The sequence below is a fragment of the Bos javanicus genome, chromosome 21, assembly GCF_032452875.1.
Source record: "Bos javanicus breed banteng chromosome 21, ARS-OSU_banteng_1.0, whole genome shotgun sequence".
Classification (NCBI taxonomy): Eukaryota; Metazoa; Chordata; class Mammalia; order Artiodactyla; family Bovidae; genus Bos; species Bos javanicus.
The window spans coordinates 31,436,779-31,459,204 of record NC_083888.1 but is presented as its reverse complement, the minus strand read 5'-3'; the positions used below and the strand labels follow the sequence as shown (position 1 = coordinate 31,459,204).

Genomic DNA, 22,426 nt, shown 5'->3' with positions numbered 1-22,426 from the left:
GTTGGATCTAGAGACTGTCATATAGAGTGAAGTAAGTCAGAGAAAGACAAATGCCGTATGATATCACTTGTATGTGGAATCTAAAATGACACAAAGGAACCTATCTCCAGAACAGAAATAGACTCGCAGACATGGAGAATAGACCTGTGGTTGCCAAGGGGAGAGGGCCCAGCGGAGGACTGCATTGGGGATTTGGGGCTAACTATTAGCCCCATAATAACTGCTAGCCCTATAGTAGATGCAAACTATTATATATAGAATGGATGAATAACAAGGTCTTATTGTATAACACAGGGAATTAATACACATATGTATGTATAACTGAATCACTTTGCTGTATACCAGAAGCTAACAACATTGTAAATGAATTGTACTTCAATAAAAAATTTCAATGGCAGGCCTTTATTTACTCTATTTCACTTCTTACTACGGCCTATGGATTTGTTATATACACTGGATTATTATCCATTTGGGGAATAAATATTGAAATAAAAGACTGGAAGTCAATTCATTTTTTGTTCTGTGCCTTATACAACTGGTTTATATTATTAAATAAAGACTGTTAAATTTCTTAACATGATGTGTTAAGAATCAGTGTCTGATGTGCCTTAGAATGAGCCTAATTTGAAACTTACTTTCTGTGGTTTTTTTTTTTTGTTGTTGTTGTTGAAGGTAAACGAAATTGCCTTTATAAATACCCTTGAAGCCCAGAACAAACGCCATGATGTTTTATCAAAATTGAAGGAATATGAGCAGAGGCTTAATGAGTTACAGGAAGAGCGTCAGAGAAGACAGGAAGAAAAGCAAGCACGTGATGAAGCTGTTCAGGTAGAATTTTATTCAGCAGGCATTTGTGAGCACTGTCCATTTCCTAGGCCCTGGGAATAGAAAAAGAAGTCAGTCCTGCACTCTGTTCCCAAGGGTGTATGGTTTAGTCCAGCATGGTTTCGAATCAGGAAGTCTGATAGCAAAGGCACTGTGTACTTCTTCAGATAACGTTATCAGTGTCTTTGTCAATTTGAATCTCTAGTCTCAACCAGATGAAGGGCTAAATTGCTCTGGACAGATTATTATCTGTTCTTTTCTAATTAGGTTGGGAAAGAATATGTTCCTTTCATCTATTAAAAATGGATTGTGTTTGAACCTGTGTATATAGCCTTAAGGAACTGGGCAATTTTTATGCTTATAACGGGGAGCACCTGTCGTATATTGGGCAGTATCATCAGGTACTTAAACCTCTGTAGCATACCGTAAGTCAGCTACCATTTTCAGAATGGGAAGAAAGGTTAACACATAAACATGAGTGATGTTTTTTGACTATTTTAGATCTTCCTCAAGATCAGGTATGAACACAGACACATACTTTATCTATTATAACCACTATTTATTTGTTTATTCATTCAGTGATCATGTATTATTGCTGTTATATGCTGAGCTTTGCTTGTGTGTGTCTTAGTTACTTAGTCGTGTTCAACTCTGCGACTCAGTGGACTGTAGCCCGCCAGGCTCCTCCGTGTATGAATTTTCCAGGCAAGAATACTGGAGTGGGTTGCCATTAGCTTTGCTTAAGGACATGAAAAAGATACGTCTTTGATCACAATGCAGAGACGTATATGTAAATAAATCTTAACCCATTAGGATAAGTGTAACAGTAAAAGCGTTTTGGAAGCACAAAGGAGAACACATTACTCAAATTGAGACATGAGAAAGTCAAGAAAAAGCTTTCTGGAGGAGATGATGCCTTAAGCAAGATTTGAGTAATGAGATAGTTGCAAACGGTGGAAATAGGCATTCCATGCAGAAGGAGATACGAGCGAGTACAGCCTGTAGAGTCATAGACTTGATCATGAAGAGGTTTCTTGTTATGTTAAAAATTAGGGATGTTATTGATATTTTATGCTTCTTTATCTCACTGGTAATTTTAGAAGATTAAAATATCAATACAGCTTTCAAGGTTATTGGTTGCTTCATGCTATTGTTGTGTACTAGCAAGCAGTCCCATATTCACCCAATCTCTGTTCGATTTGAGTTCAGGGTCTTATTTTAATCTTGAGTGCCAAGCTAACTTACGTTTAAAAATACAGAATGTTACTATTAGAGAAAATTTAGTTTTTCCTATCAAAGGGACAGTACAAAGTTTCATTATTATCATTTAAAAGTTAAAGTTGTCCATTAATTAATATTGTTAGATGAATAAATGAAATAGGGTATTTGAATTTTTAATCTGTGCCATCTCTTCAGCTTTATTGCTGTTTTTCTTTCTGCAATGGGACCATTTTATACAGATAATCGTTTTGAAGATTGCGTGTTACTTTTGAATAACTATTATGCATTAGTAATTCAGAAATAAATAAATAATGATCTTTGCCTTAATGGTAAATAATAGAACACAGTGTGAAAATGTAATAGAAACCTGTATAGGCTATAGCAGTATCACAGAATAGGGAATAATTAGCTCTGTTGCTGAGAGGGGAATGTCAGGGAAAGTTCTCTGAAAGAGGTGACTTCTTAGCTGGATTTTGGGGGAAAATATATGAGTAATATTGTATATTTTTTTAATAGACTTCTGTGGTTACTTTTTCTACATTTGTTTTGCAGATTTGAAAATACAGCAGTTATTTTCTGTTTAAAAATTACTCTTATTTCATAATTTGGAACACTTATTAAGGCTTAAAGGAAAGCAGGTCTTGTGGGATTTTTTTGTAGTCATTAACACATTTTTTGATTACTCAGAATTTTCTTTTTTAAAATGTTGAAATTTCTTGTGGATTTAATGTTCAATGGAAATTTTAAAACCTATATACATAAATTTAATCTGTATACTGATAGTAGAAAATTTATTGGTTTTATATACATATATAAAATTAAAAAAATTATAAATGTATAGTCATTACTAGATGTGCTAGGCACTAAAGCCGAACATAAAAATACAGTAATAGTAAGATACTAACTCAGTGAAGAATTTAGAGAGGCCCCCATCTGCTTTAATTGTACTCTTGAAAAACTTCCAAAATTAATTGTTAAAAGCAGTTGTGATTCTTGGTTTTTTGGCAAGTGAAATACTAAGTTAACGCTACCATTGTATATTCTTAATTTGCCATTTTTGTTGTATAAACTATTGACAGATTAGTTTTAAGCCCAGTTTCCTTAGATAGTCTGCCTTGTCCTCTTGCCATAATCTTTTGATTTGCAGGCATACAGGGCAGGGTTACAAAATCCATTCTTTGGCCACCGTAAACATATCCTTGACTGTGAAACAAAGTACGTGGGACTCTGAGAGGTTTCAGAAGGCTTGAGAGGTAGATGCCTTTCCAGTTCAGTTGCTGTAGGTTTATACTTTATATTTGTAAGCTTACAGATTTATGATGAATACTACTTTAAAACTTATGCTTCATTTGTTTAATAGGTATTTATCAAACTCCTGCTGTATACAAGATGCTTTTATGGAGTGCAGAGTTTCCTGTCTTTAGGAAACTTGTATTTTAGAAAGGAAAATACTAGCTGAATTTACTAGTTATACTCACAAGTACCAATTTTCTTTTCTAGTTATTAAAAACAGAAATTAGAGGATTGGATTTTTTTTGAAATTCAATTATTTGTTAGTACAACATTGGAGTATTTCTTATATCCATAAAAACATTCAACAAGTTGACATTGTATTAGTATTTAAGCATACAACTTACATTGCATATACATAAAGTAACTGTTTTATATAATATTAGTATATTTAATTTATAAGACCAACTTTAATTTTTAAAACTATATTCCATAAGATTGTTTTTTAAAATGTGAAATGAAAAGTTCTGGTTTAATTATACTTAAGCTTTATCTTTTTACATTTTAGTGTGGCAGTTGTGTTTTCAGATATACTGCAGATTTTTTAAAAAAATACTTCAAGTAAATTTGAGGTTAAGAGAAAACTTTGTTTTTACTCTTCAGTTTTTCAGATAATAATAGCTAAACAAGTTGCTACATATTATACTTAGTAGCAAGAGGTAGCTGTAACATTAATCCATGAATAATATTTCAGAAAGCAATGACTATTTAAAATCTATTTGGATACCTTTACAAGTCTGCAGTCTGTCAGATATACTCTTCTGAAATCAGTACATTTCCTTTAGCTCCCTGTCCCCTCTCCAAAAAGAAAAGGGAAAGAAAGAAAAGAATTAGGTACCCTTTGGTGGTACTACTTTAAAAAGGTTTTTTTCCCCTGCATACATACAACTTCTTGTAGAGATAAAGTTACCATTGTGAGTTAAGTTAATTATTAGAAATATTTACTTCTCTCCTCAGTGTTCTTGAGACAGAAACTGCTTTATCTGCAGTCATTTACTGAACACTTTATGCCATACTAAACACTTTGTTAGGTACTTACCTATATAATAATTTAAATCTCACAACAAATGGTGTGTCTCTTTAAGGTAAAATGACTTGCTCAAAGTTATCTAAGTAGTAGTTACTAGAGCCTAGATCAGTGTGTTCTATTTATCATAAAGAGTTGTGGCCAGGGAGATGTTGTATAAGCTACCTAGAGAATGGGGATGAATTGAAAGAAATACATTGGTATATCTAGTAATATGGTGAGATATATACAGAAAGTATATCACAGTGTTTTAATGAAGTATCTTCTACCTTAATAATGATTATTATAAATAATTACTGAGAATTTAGTATATGCCAACCCCTGTGGCAAGTGCTTTTCATGCATTATCTCATACGTTCTGTACAGTATCCTTAAAAGTACTATTGTTATTTTTTGTCTTCTAGAAAACTAATTCACATATATTATGTAACTAGACTAGAGTCACCCGACAGTAAATAATGGAATCAGGGAACAAAGAGACTCTAATGCAGTATCTACTCTCTTATCCACTATGCTATACTATAATGCCTTTCTCCTGGCCACAAACTGTGTGTGTGTGTGTGTGTGTGTGTGTGTGTACAATTGCTCAGTCATGTCTGACTCTTTATAACCCCATGGACTGTAACCCATCAGGCTTCTCTGTCTATGGGATTATCCCCGCAAGAATACTAGAGTGGGTTGTCATTTCCTCCTCCAGGGGATCGTCCCCACCCAGAGATTAAACCTGTGGCTGCTACCTTGGCAGGCAGATTCTTTATCACTGAGCCACCTGGGAAGCCCGGCTACAAGCTTTTCTTCAGTTAAGAAGAAAGCTTAGTTCAGAAATAAATTCTGTTAATTATGCTTTCTTCATCATATTCTGTTATTTCTACAACCATCTAAACACAATGGTTTAGAAGTGATTAATGGCACCCCACTCCAGTACTCTTGCCTGGAAAATCCCATGGATGGAGGAGCCTGGTGGGCTGCAGTCCATGGGGTCGCTAGGAGTCAGACACGACTGAGTGACTTCACTTTGACTTTTCACTTTCATGCATTGGAGGAGGAAATGGCACCCCACTCCAGTGTTCTTGCCTGGAGAATCCCATGGACAGAGGAGCCTGATGGGCTGCAGTCCATGGGGTCGCTAGGAGTCGGACACGACTGAGCGACTTCACTTTGACTTTTCACTTTCGAGCATTGGAGGAGGAAATGGCAACCCACTCCAGTGTTCTTGCCTGGAGAATCCCATGGACAGAGGAGCCTGGTGGGCTGCTGTCTACGGGGTCGCACAGAGTTGGACACGACTGAAGCGACTTAGCAGCAGCAGCAAACATAAAATATTTATCAGATTCTCACAGAATATAAATAACATAATATGTACTAAAATAACATTTATTCTTCATTTTTTTATTAATTTATTTTAATTGAAGGATAATTACAATATTGTGATGGGTTTTTTCCGTACACTGACATGAATCAGCCATGGGTGCACATGTGTCCCCCCATCCTGAACCCCCCACCTCCATCCCCACCCCATCCCTCTGGGTTGTCTCAGCACTGACTTTGAGTGCCCTGCTTCATGCATTGAACTTGCACTGGACATCTATTTTACATATGGTAATAAACATGTTTCCGTGCTTAAAATAGCATTTATTCTTATAAATTTGTAGCACTAATGAATGACATGTAAAAGCCAGATATTATTGATACTTGATTTTTGTTTAAATTCTGAGAAACATAATGACAAGTCAGGTATTTGTCTTGAATATATAAGTCTATGTCCAAGCTATGTCACCTTTGATCATCTTCATCTTACACATAATTCTAACATCTTTTAAAACATTTCTGATACTAGGAACGTAAGAGAGCTCTAGAAGCAGAACGGCAGGCCCGTGTAGAAGAATTGTTAATGAAGAGGAAAGAACAAGAAGCCCGAATTGAACAACAGAGGCAAGAAAAGGAAAAAGCCCGTGAAGATGCAGCCCGGGAAAGAGCTAGGTACTTAATTTGCCATCTCGATGTTTGGTCCTGATGAACATTTTGTAGTGAGTGCATATTCAGATCAAATTTTTAAGCTATTTATTATCAAGTATGTTTTTTAGAAATAGCCACATATACAGAAATGTTTTACTGAATTTTGATTTCCAGGAATTAAGACACCCTACTTAAAATGGAAACCTTTTGAACATTCTGTTGGATGGGAAACTTGAGGTTTCAAGATATTTTCAGTTGTAAGAAACAGAATTTGATACTAGCTAACTTAAGTATTGGGAGGAAAAGTGACAGGAAATTAGAGGACCAGGTTTGGACTTGGTCAGACATCAAAGGCGAGGTCACAGGAGTGGTGACAGCAGTGGTGAAAGCAGTGGTCCTCTGATGGAAGTAATCCAGTAGTATGTTGTCTTTCTTATTATAATAAATGACACTTATCCATTCCTACTTTTTAAAATCTCTTGTTTAAGATTCAAAGACCAGGACACTCAAAGCTGGTGCTCTGGGACAACCGAGAGGGATGGGGTGGGTGGTGGGTGGGAGGGGAGTTCAGGATGGGGAGACACGTGCACCCGTGGGTGATTCATGTCAATGTATGACAAAAACCACCACAATATTGTAAAGAAAGTATCCCCCAATTAAATTAATTAATTAAAAAAAAGATTCAAAGACCAAAGACAAAGCATTTAATTGGCCAAATTGATTTGCGCTTTTTGATCTTGTTTATGAAATTTTTTAATATCCCGTGTCATAAGATATTGTTCAAAATGTTACGGTTTTCAGTTTGATACACATTTAGGTTTTATATCCTTTTAAGGTAACTTTTAGATATAGTATGAAAAGAAAAATCTAAATTTATTCATTTGCCTATGGCACTCATTCATCATCGCACCATTTGTTGAAGAGTCTAGCTTTTAACCATTGAACTGCCTTGCTACCTGTTCACGATCAGTTAATCATAGATGTGACGGTTTATTTCTGGACTCTGTCCTTCTCTTTTGATGTCTCTTCTTATTTTGGAACCACACTGTTTTAACTACTGTAACTTTATATCAAGTTTTGCAAACAAGTAATGTAAGTACTCCAGTGTTGTTGTCCTCTTTGAAAATTGCTTTCCAAGTAATTTTTTAGGGTATGTTCACCATTTTCTTAAAAATAAAATGCTTCCAAGCTTTTTTATAGCAACTGCCTTGAATCTATAGATTGTTGTGGGGAGAATTGCCACCTTTATAATATTGTGTATTATGATACATGAATATGGTATGTGTCTCTGTATCTGCTTTAATTTCTCTCAACAATATTTTGTAGTTTTTAGAAAATAGATCTTGTAATTCATTTCATTTCTTAAATTTAGCTCATTTCTTAAATTTATTAAGTACTCTTTTTGAGGTCATTGAAAATGGAATTATTTTATTTCATTTTTGGTAGTATTTTTGCTATTGTATAGAAATAAAATTCAGTTTTTTATTTATCTTATTTTACAGTTTTTAAATGATCTTGCCCAATTTTCCTATGAGTGTTTTCCTATTAGTGTTTTCTTTTTTGCTGCTGTTGTTCTTTAGGACATTTTCATAATGGCTCATGTCATCTGCAAATAGCCCTTGCTTGACTTCTTGCTTTGTAATATGGATGCCTTTAATTTCTTTTTTCTTGCCATGTTGCACTGGCTCAATCCTTCAGTACTTTGAATATTCTTACCTTTGTTGTTTTTGATGAACATTTGGCCATTAATCATACTGTTCTGCCGCTGTATATGGTGAGGGTTTTTTTGTTTTGTTTTCTATTTCTTTTTTACTTTGTTTTTCACCAGTTTAATTATGATTTGTCTAGATTGTTTTTCTTCATGATTGTCCTACTCTGTTACATTAGTGTTTTCATCAAATTTTGAAAGTATTTGGCCCCTATTTCTTCAGATATTTAATTGTCATTTCTCTTCAGGTTCTTCTGAATTGTAGCAGTTTCTCAGACTTTCCATGGTTTTGATGACCTTGACAGTTCTGAATAGTGGTCAGGTATTTTGTAGCCTTTTCCTCAATTAGGATTTGTCTGATGTTTTTCTCATGGTTATATTGAGGTTATGGTTTTGGAGAGGAAGACCACAGTGGTGAATGTGAATTACCATTTTTCAAATGTCAAAAGTTCATGATATCACCATGTGTTTTCACTGATTTTGTTAGTCTTGATCACCTGGCTAAGGTAGTTTTGTTAGATTTCTACACTGTATACTTTAATTTAAATTTCCAATATACTATCATCCTTGGAAGCAAGTCACTAGGCACTGGCTAAGCTGAAGAGATGGGGAGTTATTCTCTACCTCCTTGAGAGAAGAATTCCTACATAAATTATGTGCCCTTCTTCCGTACAGAATATTTGTTCTCCTATTTATTAAATTCCTGTTTTATATCAATATGTCATTTATACACCAATATTATGGCATGTAATTGGTTCATCCTTGGACATTGAGAACTTTTTCATTTGACTCCCATCTGCCTTAGATATACTTCATCATTTTGGTTTTTGAGTATATCCTTACTTCCTGGCACTGAAAGATGCTTCAAATTCATCTTATATTTTCCCTGCTGCACCCCTCGAATCAGCCATTTGTTTAAGGATTCCTAGTTTCTTTTGTTGTAAAGTTTTTAAAAAAATCTTTCTCTATTGAGATTCTCCATCTGTTGAATCATTGTCATGATATTTTTTCTTAGGTTGGCATACTATCTTTTAATTCTTAATAACATATTTATAATAGCTGTTATAGTTCTTGTCTGCTAAATCCAGCATAAGGCTTCATTCAGGGAAAGATTCATTTGACTGCTTTTTTCCTAAGCATGGTCTTTCTTCTTTTTACATCTCACAGTTTGTGATAGTTTCCTCTCCTGTTCTCTTTGTCTTTGGGAATATTAGCCTTTTATATCCCTTTCATAATTTGTAGATTTTTATACAGGAAAAGAGATAAATATATATTTTCAATATGCCATAATTAACTTACAGTTCCAATAAAGTGAAAGTCGCTCAGTCGTGTCTGACTCTTTGTGACACCGTGGACTACACAGCCCATGGAATTTTCCAGGCCAGAATACTGGAGTGGGTGGCCGATCCCTTCTCCAGTGGATCTTCCCGACCCAGGAATCAAACTGTGGTCTCCTGAATTGCAGGCGGATTCTTTACGAACTAAGCTATCATGGACTGTACAGTCCCTGGGTTCACAAAGAGTCGGACACGACTGAGCGACTTTCACTTTCACAGTTTCAGAGCTAGTATTTAAACCCATTCCTGGGTCCAGAAGCCTATTAGGTTGGTGCAAAAGTAATTGCAGTTTTGCATTGTTGAATTTTGCCCTTTGATATTGGAATACGTTCTTAAATGTGGTTATGTTATACATCATTTTAATGCACATTTCTCACTTTATGTTTTTTGCTAATGACTTATTACTTGCTGTTTATTTTATATTTATTTTAGACCATAGAAATGATGTTAGACAGAAAGTAAATTCAAGCAATTTTTTTATTCAAGTGCAAAATAGATTGTAAAGCAGTGGAGACACTTACAACATCAACACATTTGTCCCAGAAACTGCTTAACAAATGTACAGTGCAGTGGTGGTTCAAGAAGTTTTGCAATGGAGACTGAGAGCCTTGAAGATGAGGAGTGTAGTGGCCAGCTGTCAGAGGTTGACAGTGCCCAGTTGAGAGCCATTGTTGAAGCTGATACTCTTACAACTACATGAGAAGTTGCTGAAGAATGCAGCATTAACCATTCTATGGTCATTTGGTGTTTGAAGCAAATTGGAAAAGTGAAAATGCTCAATAAGTGGGTGCCTCGTGAGGTGACCAAAAGTCAAAAAAAAAAAATGTTGTTTTGAAGTGTTGTCTTGTCTTATTCTGCATAACAGCAGCAAACCATTTCTTGATCAAATTGTGACGTGCAATGAAAAGGGATTTTATTCGATGATAGGCAACGACCCTCAGTGGTTGGACCGAGAAGAAGTTCCAGAGCACTTCCCAAAGCCAAACTTGTACCAAAAAAGGTCATGGTCACTATTTGGTGGTTTGTTGGTGGTCTGATCCACTACAGCTTTCTGGATCCCAGTGAAACCATTACATCTGAGCAGTATGCTCAGCACATTGATGAAATGACTGAAAACTGCAATGCCTGCAGCTGGCACTGGTCAACAGAAAGGGCTCAATTCTTCTCCATCCATGACAATACCTGACTGCAAGTCGCACAACCAAAGTTTCAAAAGTTGAACGAGTTGGGTAACAAAGTTTTGCCTCACCTACCATATTCCCCTGACCTCTCGTCAACTGACTACCACTTCTTCAAACATCTCAACAACTTTTTGCAGGGTAAACATTTTCACAAACAGAGAATGCAGAAAATGCTCTCCAGGAGTTCATCGAATCCCAAAGCACAGATTTTTGTATTACAGGAATAAACAAACTTGTTTCTCATTGGTAAAAATGTGTTGATTTTAATGGTTCATATTTTGATTAATAAAGATGGGTTTGAGCCTAGTTATAATTATTTAAAATTGACAGTCCAAAGCCACAATTACTTTTTCATCAACCTAATATTCGTATAACTAACAATGTCTATTGCTTCCCAAATGTTTAATGTGCAATAATATATCCAAGACTTAGTAGGCACTCTGAAAAAATAATTTTAAAAGCTCTAAAATACATATGCCTATGTGTCCTAATCGTATTTTCTTAACCTCATGAAATTTGTTACTGTAAGCATTGAGTTTCTAATTTTTACTGTCTTCTTACAGAGACAGGGAAGAACGATTGGCAGCACTCACAGCTGCTCAACAAGAAGCTATGGAAGAGCTGCAGAAAAAAATCCAGCTCAAGGTAGGAATATTATATATTTTTCTTTGAAATTTTAGAGCTGTTTTAATGTAGCATGAGATTAATATTTTTTCTTTTTAATTAATTGTATAAAAATTGATTAATTAGCGTTACTAATTTTTGGAGTTATGTGGTTTGTCTATGATCATTTCCAGCTCAACTATATGAAAACAAATTATTTTAATAAGATAAAGCCATTGAGAGAAAAAAATGTAAAGAATTTTAGCATTTCTTGGTTTTATTAAGTAATTTGTTAATGACTCGAGGATATTACTATTAAACTTTTAATATTTATAGACCTCTAATAATTTAGAAATAAATTAAAGTATTGTTTCAGTGCTTAAGAATTGCATAATTATAGCTTGGGAGATGATGATAAGCTGATATTTTCTAGAAAGTCTTTGCCATTGGTAGTTTCTAGCAGTGTGAATATTTTACATTATGTCATAATTATTTACATGTTGGGGTTTCACAAGGGTAGTAAATTCCATAAAGTAGAGGATCCTATATTACTATTTGTATTGTCCTAGAACTTTATCATTGATTTAAATCTAATGCAGCAAATACTTATTGAATCTGGTGGTAGGCATAAGGATACAGAGATGAGTAAGACATGGTTCTGAGTTTCAAGAAACTCATAATCTAGTGTGAGATTCAGATGCTAAGCAGATAATTTCTATGTGGATAAAGATAATCATGGAGTGTAATGAAAATACAGAGGAGGAAGACACATAAGCTAACATGAAGGGTTTCAGAAGTCAGGGAAATAATTTTAGAGGATAATACCTGAGCTGAATCTTGAAAGAAAGATGAGTTGAGTAGGTAAGATGGGTGGGATGGCACCCAGCCATATAAAATGATATGAGTATGAAGTCAAAAGTCTGAAATAGTGTTTGGGTTTGTTTATTTTTTGTTTTCTGGGAAGTTGTTGGAGGTGATGTGGGTAGAGCTCTGTCATGATGGGACTTTCCTGCTGAGGATAAGCTTGGTCTCTAAGTAGGGCAGCATTTCCCATGGTATGTTCCATAGAGTGCTTCTCATGTGTTTTATGCTCAAGAAGGTGTGTAAAATGTTGCTCAGTATAAGCTAGGTTTATTACATCAGTGCAGAGTGACAAGCCTAGAGCCGGTAAGTAGCATTAACTTACTATTTTCCAAAGTTATTTGACCACAGAAACTCTTCTGCAAAATGCTTATTAATAACCCACAGTGTAATTCCATGGAGTACCCTTTAGAAAATGTTACTATGCATGTAGGGGATGATAAAGGGCTTTATATAAATTCTTATCATCAGCGTCCAATATTGAATTAAGGCATTCTGTTATTTTAGAAAGTTTAATAGAAATACTGCTTTTTCAAGTTCTCAGTGTAATGAATAAATTTCTGTATTTTTATACTTTGATTTCATTTATAGCATGATGAAAGCATTAGAAGACACATGGAACAGATTGAACAAAGAAAAGAAAAAGCTGCCGAGTTAAGCAGTGGACGACATGCAAATACCGATTATGCCCCCAAATTAACCCCTTATGAAAGAAAGAAGCAGTGTTCTCTCTGCAATGTCCTGGTAGGTTGTCAGTATCAGTGTTGTGATGAGACGTTACAATTTATTACTAAAGTTTATTAAACTATGGATATATATTCTCCAGTCTTAAAAGTCATACAAGGCATGTGCTGAGTACCATGAATTTCTTTAATGATTTTTATGCAAAGTAAGTATAGATAGTACAGAAACAGTATCAGCTTTTAGGAGTAGCAATGCAAAGGATCAAAGCATGCAGTTGCTGCTCAAATGGATGTTTACCTAATGATACTAATGATATTTTAGCCTAATGATACCTAGGTCAATATTTTGGGATATTAGGACCACAAAAGTAAAGCAACATTTTTTGGTGCTGAGACTTGAACCTTTATAGTTAGAAGAAATGATATCCTGTTAAGGTTGGCTTTGATGACATGCCTTTTTTTATCATCTGTCTTCTAGAGGAGTCTTAGAATTGTATTCTAAAGAAAACATTTTTAAGACTAATGTATAAATTATAGAGCAATTGCAAGTTGTGTATAATATACTGGATAGAATGTGTAATATTTAAAATAAGATATAATTAAATGTTCATTACATTGCTTTTATATTATGCTTTTAGATCTCTTCAGAGGTGTATCTTTTTAGTCACATTAAAGGAAAAAAACACCAGCAAGCTGTGAGAGAAAATAGCAGCATCCAAGGGCGTGAACTTTCAGATGAAGAAGTGGTAAGCTTTACTTTGGTTCATTTACATGTTTTTATTGAGTACCTTCTATATTCTCTTCTACTGTGAAGAAATCCATGTTCATATGTATCTCTGTGATTATCTAAAGCTATATTTAGTAACTACTACAATATAATATGGGCTTCCCTAGTAGCTCAGTGTTAAAGAATCTGCCTGCCAATTCAGGAGACGTGGGTTTGATACCTGAGTTGGGAAGATTCCCTGGAGGTGGAAATGGCAACCCTTTCCAGTATTCTTACCTGGAAAATCCCATGGACAGAAGGAACCTGGCGGGCTATAGCCCATGGGGTCAGTAAACAACAACAATATAGTATACAAATATCTTTATTTTAGTATATATATTAATAAGAAACATAGAAGTAAGAACTTAATACTTTTTATATAATTTCAATACATAAACAGGTTTATGGATATATACACTGCTGCTAAGTTGCTTCAGTCGTGTCTGACTCTGTGCAACCCCATAGACGGCAGCCCACCAGGGATAGGCTCCCCTATCCCTGGGATTCTCCAGGCAAGACACTGGAGTGGGTTGCCATTTCCTTCTCCAATGCATGAAAGTGAAAAGTGAAAGTGAAGTCACTCAGTCGCATCCGACCCTCAGCGACCCCATGGACTGCAGCCTACCAGGCTCCCCCATCCATGGGATTTTCCAGGCAAGAGTACTGGAGTGGGGTGCCATTGTCTCCTCTGATATATACACTACCATGTGTGCAATAGATAGCTTAGTGGGAGCCTGCTATATAGCACTGGAAGGTCAACTTGGTGCTCTGTGATGACCCAGAGGGGTGGGGTGGGGGTCAGGTGGGACAGAGGTTCATGAGGGAGGGGATATATGTATACATATAGTTGATTCACTTCGTTGTACAGCAGAAACTAACACAACATTGTAAAAAAATTATACTCCAATAAAAAAAGAAAAAGATTAATAAAAGGTTTATGATATTTTGATATTTTAATAATTTAAGAGTTGTTCAGTGATACTCTATGTTTCTTAGAAAATAGCTAACAATATAAAAAACATAGAAATTGATAATTTGGTATCAGTACAGTACATAGGGATTTTTGGAAATGCATTATTTATCTACCTATAATTACCGTTAACATGGAATTTAGATTTGTAGAAGTATTTTTATAAATATTTTAGTTCGACTGTTACTGAGATATGGATGATACTACTAATCTCTTAATTTGTTCGTTCTGTATGTACTAAGCAAATTTCTAAAGGTACCCAAAGATGAGAAATTCATGTTTTTCAGGTATCTCTTAAGACATCCAGGAAAGGTTATTATGATTCTGTGAGGGCAGTGCTTGTGTTAGGTGCTTAACTTAAAAAGTGAAAGTATGTGTTTAACTTTTTTGTTTTAATTATGGTATATATTAATAGAACACACAGATTTAAAGTGCATAACTCAATGAATTTTTACATTTGTTCCACTCATGTCAGCACATAAATTGTTCTTGAATCCTGGAAGGCTCCTTCATCCCCGTCCCAGTTGTGCCCCACCCGCCAAAGGTTAACTAGTCTCTGACTACCATCAGATAGTCTTACACTGTTCTTCAATTTCATATAAATGATGTCATACAGTATATACCTTTTGTGCTTGGGCTTCTTTAACTTATCCTTAAGCCTGTGAGATTGATCCCTAATGTTTATGTGAAGTGATAGATCATTCTCTCTTAGCAAGTGCCTTCCAGACAAAGACCTTCAGGAGCACATCTACCGTTGAGTAGAATTGGGTTTATTGATTTGTTACAGAAAGAGAAAGTGCACACCACGGGAAGTTGTAGAGTTTCTCAATAAGGTGTTGGAACGGACTTATAGGAATTGGGTTTTTGCTTAGGTGATTTGGATAGGGGAGAGCATTCAAAGACATGAGACTTTGCTCTGGATTGGATACTGTCAGGAAGCAGGGGTAAATTTGTGGGTTTTTTTTTTTTTAAATATTTATTTATTTGGCTGTGTCTGGGTCTCAGTTGCATTGGAGAAGGAAATGGCAACCCACTCCAGTGTTCTTGCCTAGAGAATCCCAGGGACGGCGGAGCCTGGTGGGCTGCCGTCTATGGGGTCACACAGAGTCGGACACGACTGAAGCGACTTAGCAGCAGCAGCAGCAGCAGGTAGGAGGAACAGACCTGCTGTTTTCTAAGTTTCTGATATGACCAGTGTTTGAGGAGAAATTACACACGGTTAAATTGGTTCACTCCTTCTAAGGATTTTTGCCCCTTGAGTTCCAACTGTTTTGACAGCTCTAAACCAAATTCTGTCTCCTCAGCTCAGGACGACTGCCACTTTGAGCTTTCACTGTTCTCTCATGCCAAAAATTGGCATAAACACTTGGGGCAAAATCCAGAGTGAATGTGGCACTCACCTCCTGTGCTTCCCTCCTGTTTAGGGGTCATGGTCTCAAGTTCTGGCTGTGTTGGCTGTTTTTAATGCCTTCAAGTAGATCTTTTGCATATTATTTGCAACTTTTGGAGTTCACTGTGCCAGATCACTGTGGCTGAAATTGGAAGTCTTTAAATGTTTAATTTTTGTATATCCTTTGTTTGACATAATGCTTGTCGCATAGTAAGGCATTTAAGAAAAACTTATTGAAATAAGTTGAACTGTAAGGTTATACAGAATGGCTTTAAGTACCAACTAATAAAGGTGAAATAAAAAAAAATGAAACTAATCATCTATTTAGTTTACCAAAAATAATTTTTTACCTTTTACTCAAATTGGGTATTTTAGGTATTATGGATTTTTTTTTTTTACTTGAATCATTCATGTGGTTGTCCCCATTCTCTACTTAACTTTGCTGTTTATAACTAGAGTCATGTGAATGTGTGTTCCACTTTTTAAAAAATCCTAAATTGTTTCGTTATTTATTTATTTATTTATTTTTGCTGTGCTGGGTCTTCTTTGCTGCATGGGCTTTTCTGTAGTTGCAGTAAGCGAGGGCTACCCTTATTGCAGTGCGGGCTTCTTATTGCAGGGGCTTCTCTTGGTGCAGCTTCTGGACTGTAGAGCACAGGCTCATTAGTTGTGGCACACGGGCTGAGTTGCTTCCCACCATGTGGGATCTTCCCGGGCGACGAATGGAATCCGTATCTCCTGCATTGGCAGGTGGATTCTTCAACACTGAGCCACCAGGGAAGCCCCATTAATTAAAATTTAATTAGTCTCTTTAAAGAAAATCTTCCACTTATAAAAATTATTTGTAACTAAGTTCTCTTAATAAAAAGGCTATTCTATTTAATTTACCAAAAAAAATCTAAAATTTTGTGCAGCACTGCTACTATGTAAACTGAAATCTAAATTTTATGTGTTTTTATCTCATTGAGAAAAATAGAGAAGGAAGGGATATTTAATTCACACATTTACTTTGGAAGAAAAATATATAGTATTGTATAACTTTTGTAGCTACTACAGCATAGTTTGATGTTTAGCTGTTGTGGTTTGAGGTTGGATTGAGATATTCATTTTGTGTACTGTTTCAGTTTAGAAGTATTACATTTTCTTTAAGTTTTCACTTCATTCATGTAGTTATTTTTGGTAATAGCCCCCTTTTCCTCAAACCAAGCGTGCATATGAGTTTACATGATATATAAAGGCCATTTTATACTTACTCATACACACATTTCATTTTTAATCAGTGAGGGTAACTATAGTAAACATACTTGTTCTACTTAAAGTTATTGCTTGTCATCTGTGATGTCTTTATATTATATACACCTTATCTGTGACCCTTCTTCTTTGACATATAAGATTTTATTTATACCACCTCTGACCTAATAAAATTGGACCTTTGACCTTATGCACTTGACATATCAGATAACTTACTCTTGATCTCTGACACATTTTGTTTTAAGCCTGTTAAACATAATAGGTAGCTGCCCAGCAAGAAAGGCTTAATGTTTGGGGTTTTTATTGTAATTTGACCAGGAAATTTTTCTTACGTTTCTTGAGACGTCACAAAAAAAGCTACTATATGTTCAATTTTTTTCTCTTTCATCATCTTAGATCCAAATGTTTAAAGAACGTGATTTCTAAAGGACAAAGAAACTGGTACTAGTTTAAATATATTCTAAAATTTAATTTTTTTAACACAGTACTAGAGAAATAGTAAAATATTAGTTTTAATAAAACTCTGATTTCTTTTGTAGTCCTGTTTTCACATTCTCTGAAGAAGCTGATAGTGGTTTTCACAGGACTTATATAAAGTACATTTAATTCTGTAAAGAGAGTGAAATTAAAAAGATTTTAAAACTTTTTTTAATTTTTGTATTTCAGTATTTGTGAGACTCCTTGGCTTTAAAAGCATATAAATTACACTTGTTTGTCAACTCATGTATTCACATACAGAGACAATAATAGTTTATTTTCATTTAATTAATGGAAAATATGAAAAGAACTTTTATGAAGGATCTTAATTATCATTTATTGGATGTTTACAATCAAGTGTGATTTTACTATTCCTAAATTAGTATTTCTGCTTGGTAAACTATACTAGATAGGTGATTGAATGAACATTTTAGGTAGTGAAAATAGAAAGATATCATTGTATTTAGTGGAATATAAGCCAGTCTCTTTGGCTCCAGTGTGCCCATGATTGATGTGGAAGATGAAGTAGATGTCTCCCAGAATTGATGGCAGTCTGAGAAATAATAGTAAATGCTTGTGTTTCTACAAAGCACAAGTACTTGCTATTACCTCTTTTTATAATCATGTTTAGGAAAACATCTTCTGCCCTTCAACAGCAAATCAAGTCAAATTTAAAAACCTACAACTCATTTAGAAAGGACCTTCATTTTCCCCCTATACCTCAATAAGTACAATTATGTTTGAGAAACAATGTAAAAAGCATCTACTGTTTCTTATAGGACATAGTTTCCATTGCTTTCATTTTCTCTTTACTAGAATGGGAAATTTTTTATAGTTGTTTATGTATATAATTCACACATACAAATAGCTGATTGTTAATGTGTGTATTTCTTCTAACTTTTAGAAGTCTTACGTTAGTAAATTCACTCCCGTTAATACCTGATATGTGCAGGGAATACGTAGCTAGCTATAGCTGATTCAGTCTTCATTGATTCAAGGAAGACATTTTAAGCAGACAATCAATTTGTTTAAATCTTAGTTTGATCCAGTAATTTAAATAGTTTCCATAGTTAGTACCCAGCTTCTTTTATAACAATCCTCAGTCCCCATCCTCTTGCTTGTCTCCTTAAAATGGCATCTGTGCATATCAGAGTAAGAGTATGGCTTATGTAACTCCATGTTAGGAGAAAAGTTGGGATCTTACTACATCGTATCTTCTCTTTTCTGATTTCCAGTATGAGTTCCTAGTTTACCTGGTTACTTAGTGTACTCACGGCCACGGATCCTAAAAGGTAGCTAGTGAATTGCTGATCTTTTCTTTCCTCTTGGACATGGGTGGAGCATGAGCCATTTATTTGTCTCTTGCTGATCAGCAAGAGACACCCCTGAGGTCGCTCTGCCTTCGTTTTTCTGAGTCTTTACCGTAGCCTCCATTCTGGCCCATAGCATGCCTACTGGCTTCTACCACCTAAGAACTGAGGGCATTTGGGGAAAGCTTTTATTTTAATCAACACCTAATTAGGTTTTTTATCTGAAATTCTGTGGCCAGTGGTTTAGTTCCAAAGTAGTTATTCATAGAGGAGCAGGGAATGCCTATCTATCTCTGATCAAAGTTACTGTGTTTTAGTAATAATTATTCTGTCAACTTGGCTTCTCTTGCATTTGGCAGAGTAGGCACATCTGCAGTATCAGAAAAATCACAAAGCTATAAAACAGAATTTTCACAGTCCTGTAATTTAGTTCTCTCTCTCAAAAAATATTTTTTTAAGTTATGAAGTATTTTAGCATCAGAAAGTAATGTAGTAAACCTCATATTCCTGCTTCCTAGATAATAGCACCTCTTTTTTTTCTTTATATTTGGAAGTATAGGGGAAAACATGAGAGTCAAAGTGTGGTGGTAGTTCCAGGTTCAGGAATAGAGCTTAAATCCTCATGTCCCACAATGAAAAGTCAAGAGCCAATCCTAAATTGAAAAATGTAGAAATAGCAACAGAAAATATATTAGTATAAAAGAAAAAAGATAAACTAATGAGCTAAAATCTTTGCCTCTGGATTTGAGAAAGAAGTGGGGAAACCAGTAGGAAATTACTTTCTTTGAACTACTGACTGTGTTAATTATGTGTATTGGGTAACTTTGATAAAAGGAAAAGCATTTTAAAAAATTAAAGAAGAAATAGAACAACAGAGATGTGTTCATGTTGCTCAGGATACATTTTTGTTATTTTGGTTCAAGATTAAAATTAGATAAATGAATGTGTCCATAAGAGACCACGATAGTGAAGTTGAATATTTTGGCAACTTACATCCTTAGATCTTTATTCTTTTAAATTGTTGCAATAACGTTTGATGCCATTATAATAAAAGGAAAATACTGGATTCCATTTAGTGCCACTTTGAGATTTGGTCAGGTAGGCGATGTATTCTTAATTTCAGGTTGTCTTTTTAGCTTTTTCGGTATTGTAGAACAAATGAATTAAAGCATGTATAATTGACTTTTGCTAGGGTTTCATCTCAGAGAAGGCAGTGGCACCCCACTCCAGTATTCTTGCTTGGAAAATCCCGTGGACGGAGGAGCCTGCTAGGCTGCAATCCACGGGGTCGCTAAGAGTCGGACATGACTGAGCGACTTCACTTTCACTTTTCACTTTCATGCATTGGAGAAGGAAATGGCAACCCACTCCAGTGTTCTTGCCTGGAGAATCCCAGGGACGGGGAAGCCTGGTGGGCTGCCATCTATGGGGTCGCACAGAGTCGGACACGACTGAAGTGACTTAGAATAGCAGGGTTTCATCTATTCTAACCATACTATAAGATTTGGGGTACAAAGTAACCTTAGATTTATGCCAGTAACTAGTTCAGTGACTTGGCATTTTATGCTGAATAAAATTAAGACTTTAAAGAAAAATTCTGTCTATTTTCTGATTTGGAGGTTTTTTTTTTTTTAAAAAACAATTTGTAAGTTGTCATAAATGGCTCTTATCAAGGTAAAGAAGTTCCCTGGTTTTGTAAGATATTAAAAAATAAGTAGGCATTAATTTTTATTGAAAAATTTTCTTGATCTTTTGGAAAGGTCACATTTTCCTTTAATTTTTTTGATGAGATATATTACAGTAATGACTTTTCTGATAGTAAGCTTACTTGGTCTTGATTTAAAAATATATAGTTGAATTTGTTTTGCAGATATTTAATTTAGATTTTCCTTTCTCAAGATTATATTAGCTTCATAATATAAACTGGCTAGTTTTTCCTATTGCTTCTTTTTTTTTTTTTTACTCCAGGATACGTTGCATAAAATAGAAATAATCTTTATTTGAAGTCTTTGTTTACTTTTGACTGGATAGAGATTTGCCGTTTTAAGGTTTTTTTCTCCAAAGAATTGAGTAGATATCATTTGCTGTCTTTTCCTTCTCCTCTTACTGTGGTCAGTTTGTTCTTCATTATTCTTTTTTCAAAATTGCCTTGGTTTTCCCTTCACTTTTCAATTTCTACATAACCTTTGCTGTTAACTTGTTAAGAACATCCTGTTTGTGTTTTAATTAAGATTGAATCAAGGTAAGAGTAAACATCTTTTAAATATTCTTTCTAAGAAATTCCCTTGTGGTGCAGTGGTTAAAATTTCACCTTCCAATGCAAGGGGCATAGGTTGGATCACTGGTCATGGAGCTAGAATCCCACATGCCTCATGGCCAAAAAATTAAAACCTAAAACAGAAACAATATTGTAACAAACTCAATACTTTTAGAAATTCTTTCTTTCCATCCAGCCACATGTTTGTCTACTCATCTATTATATTTGTATGTATGTATCATTTAATATTTTGGCCACCTGATGCAAAGAACTGACTCATTGAAAAGACCCTGATGCTGGGAAAGATTGAAGACAGGAGAAAGGGATGCCAGAGGATGAGATGGTTAGATGGCATCACCGACTTGATGGACATGAGTTTGAGCAAGCTCTGGGAGTTGGTGATGGACAGGGAAGCCTAGCGTGCTGCAGTCCATGGGGTCACAAAGAGTTGGACATGACTGAGAAACTGAATTGAACTGATCATTTAGTAAAGTACATAGTTTTCTTTATTTAAGCCTTAAGCTTTCTTGCTGGGCTTATTTTGTTTCTAAATAATTACTGAAATTTACAAGTATTTTGAATTTCAGTTCTTCTTTTAAAAAGAATATTTTTTTCTCTTTGGAGATATATATATATATATATATATATATATATATATACATAAAATTTATTCATTGTTATGAAAATAGTCCTACTTTTTTTTTTAATTTAATTTTATTTTTTAACTTTATAATATTGTATTGGTTTTGCCATATATCAAAATGAATCCGCCACAGGTATACATGCGTTCCCCATCCTGAACCCTCCTCCCTCCTCCCTCCCCGTACCATCCCTCTGGGTCGTCCCAGTGCACTAGCCCCAAGCATCCAATATCGTGCATCGAACCTGGACTGGCGACTCGTTTCATATATGGTATTATACATGTTTCAATGCCATTCTCCCAAATCATCCCACCCTCTCCCTCTCCCACAGAGTCCAAAAGACTGTTCTATACATCAGTGTCTCTTTTGCTGTCTCGTATACACGGTTATAACCTGTTTTTTTTTGCTCATTAATACCCTTTTCTCAAAAATGAAGACTGCCAGTATGCTATTATTATTTATTCATGCTTCCTTGTATTCTTAAAGTCAATATTTGCAATATATGTATCCTGGAGTTTACTATCATGGTCATAATTATTTATACATTTTTCATCTTACTGATCAATTATACCTTTAAAGAATATCAAACATCCCTATTTATTATTTAATGCTTCCTAGATTTTTTTTTTTGGTATCATCTTTTTATGGCAAACCAAGTTTTGGTTAGGTTTT

General features: G+C 34.9%; 1 protein-coding gene across 5 annotated transcripts in view; it reads left to right on the top strand.

Moving 5' to 3' along the window:
* SCAPER (S-phase cyclin A associated protein in the ER) overlaps positions 1–22,426 on the top strand; it is a 423,555-nt gene that overhangs the window by 138,293 nt on the left and 262,836 nt on the right. For all 5 annotated transcript variants that reach the window (XM_061394725.1, XM_061394723.1, XM_061394726.1 and 2 more), the window contains exons 16-20: positions 673–828; positions 6,201–6,343; positions 11,109–11,190; positions 12,601–12,753; positions 13,331–13,438. In XM_061394725.1, the coding sequence (XP_061250709.1) occupies positions 673–828; positions 6,201–6,343; positions 11,109–11,190; positions 12,601–12,753; positions 13,331–13,438 (642 nt within the window). The remainder of the gene's footprint in view (positions 1–672; positions 829–6,200; positions 6,344–11,108; positions 11,191–12,600; positions 12,754–13,330; positions 13,439–22,426) is intronic.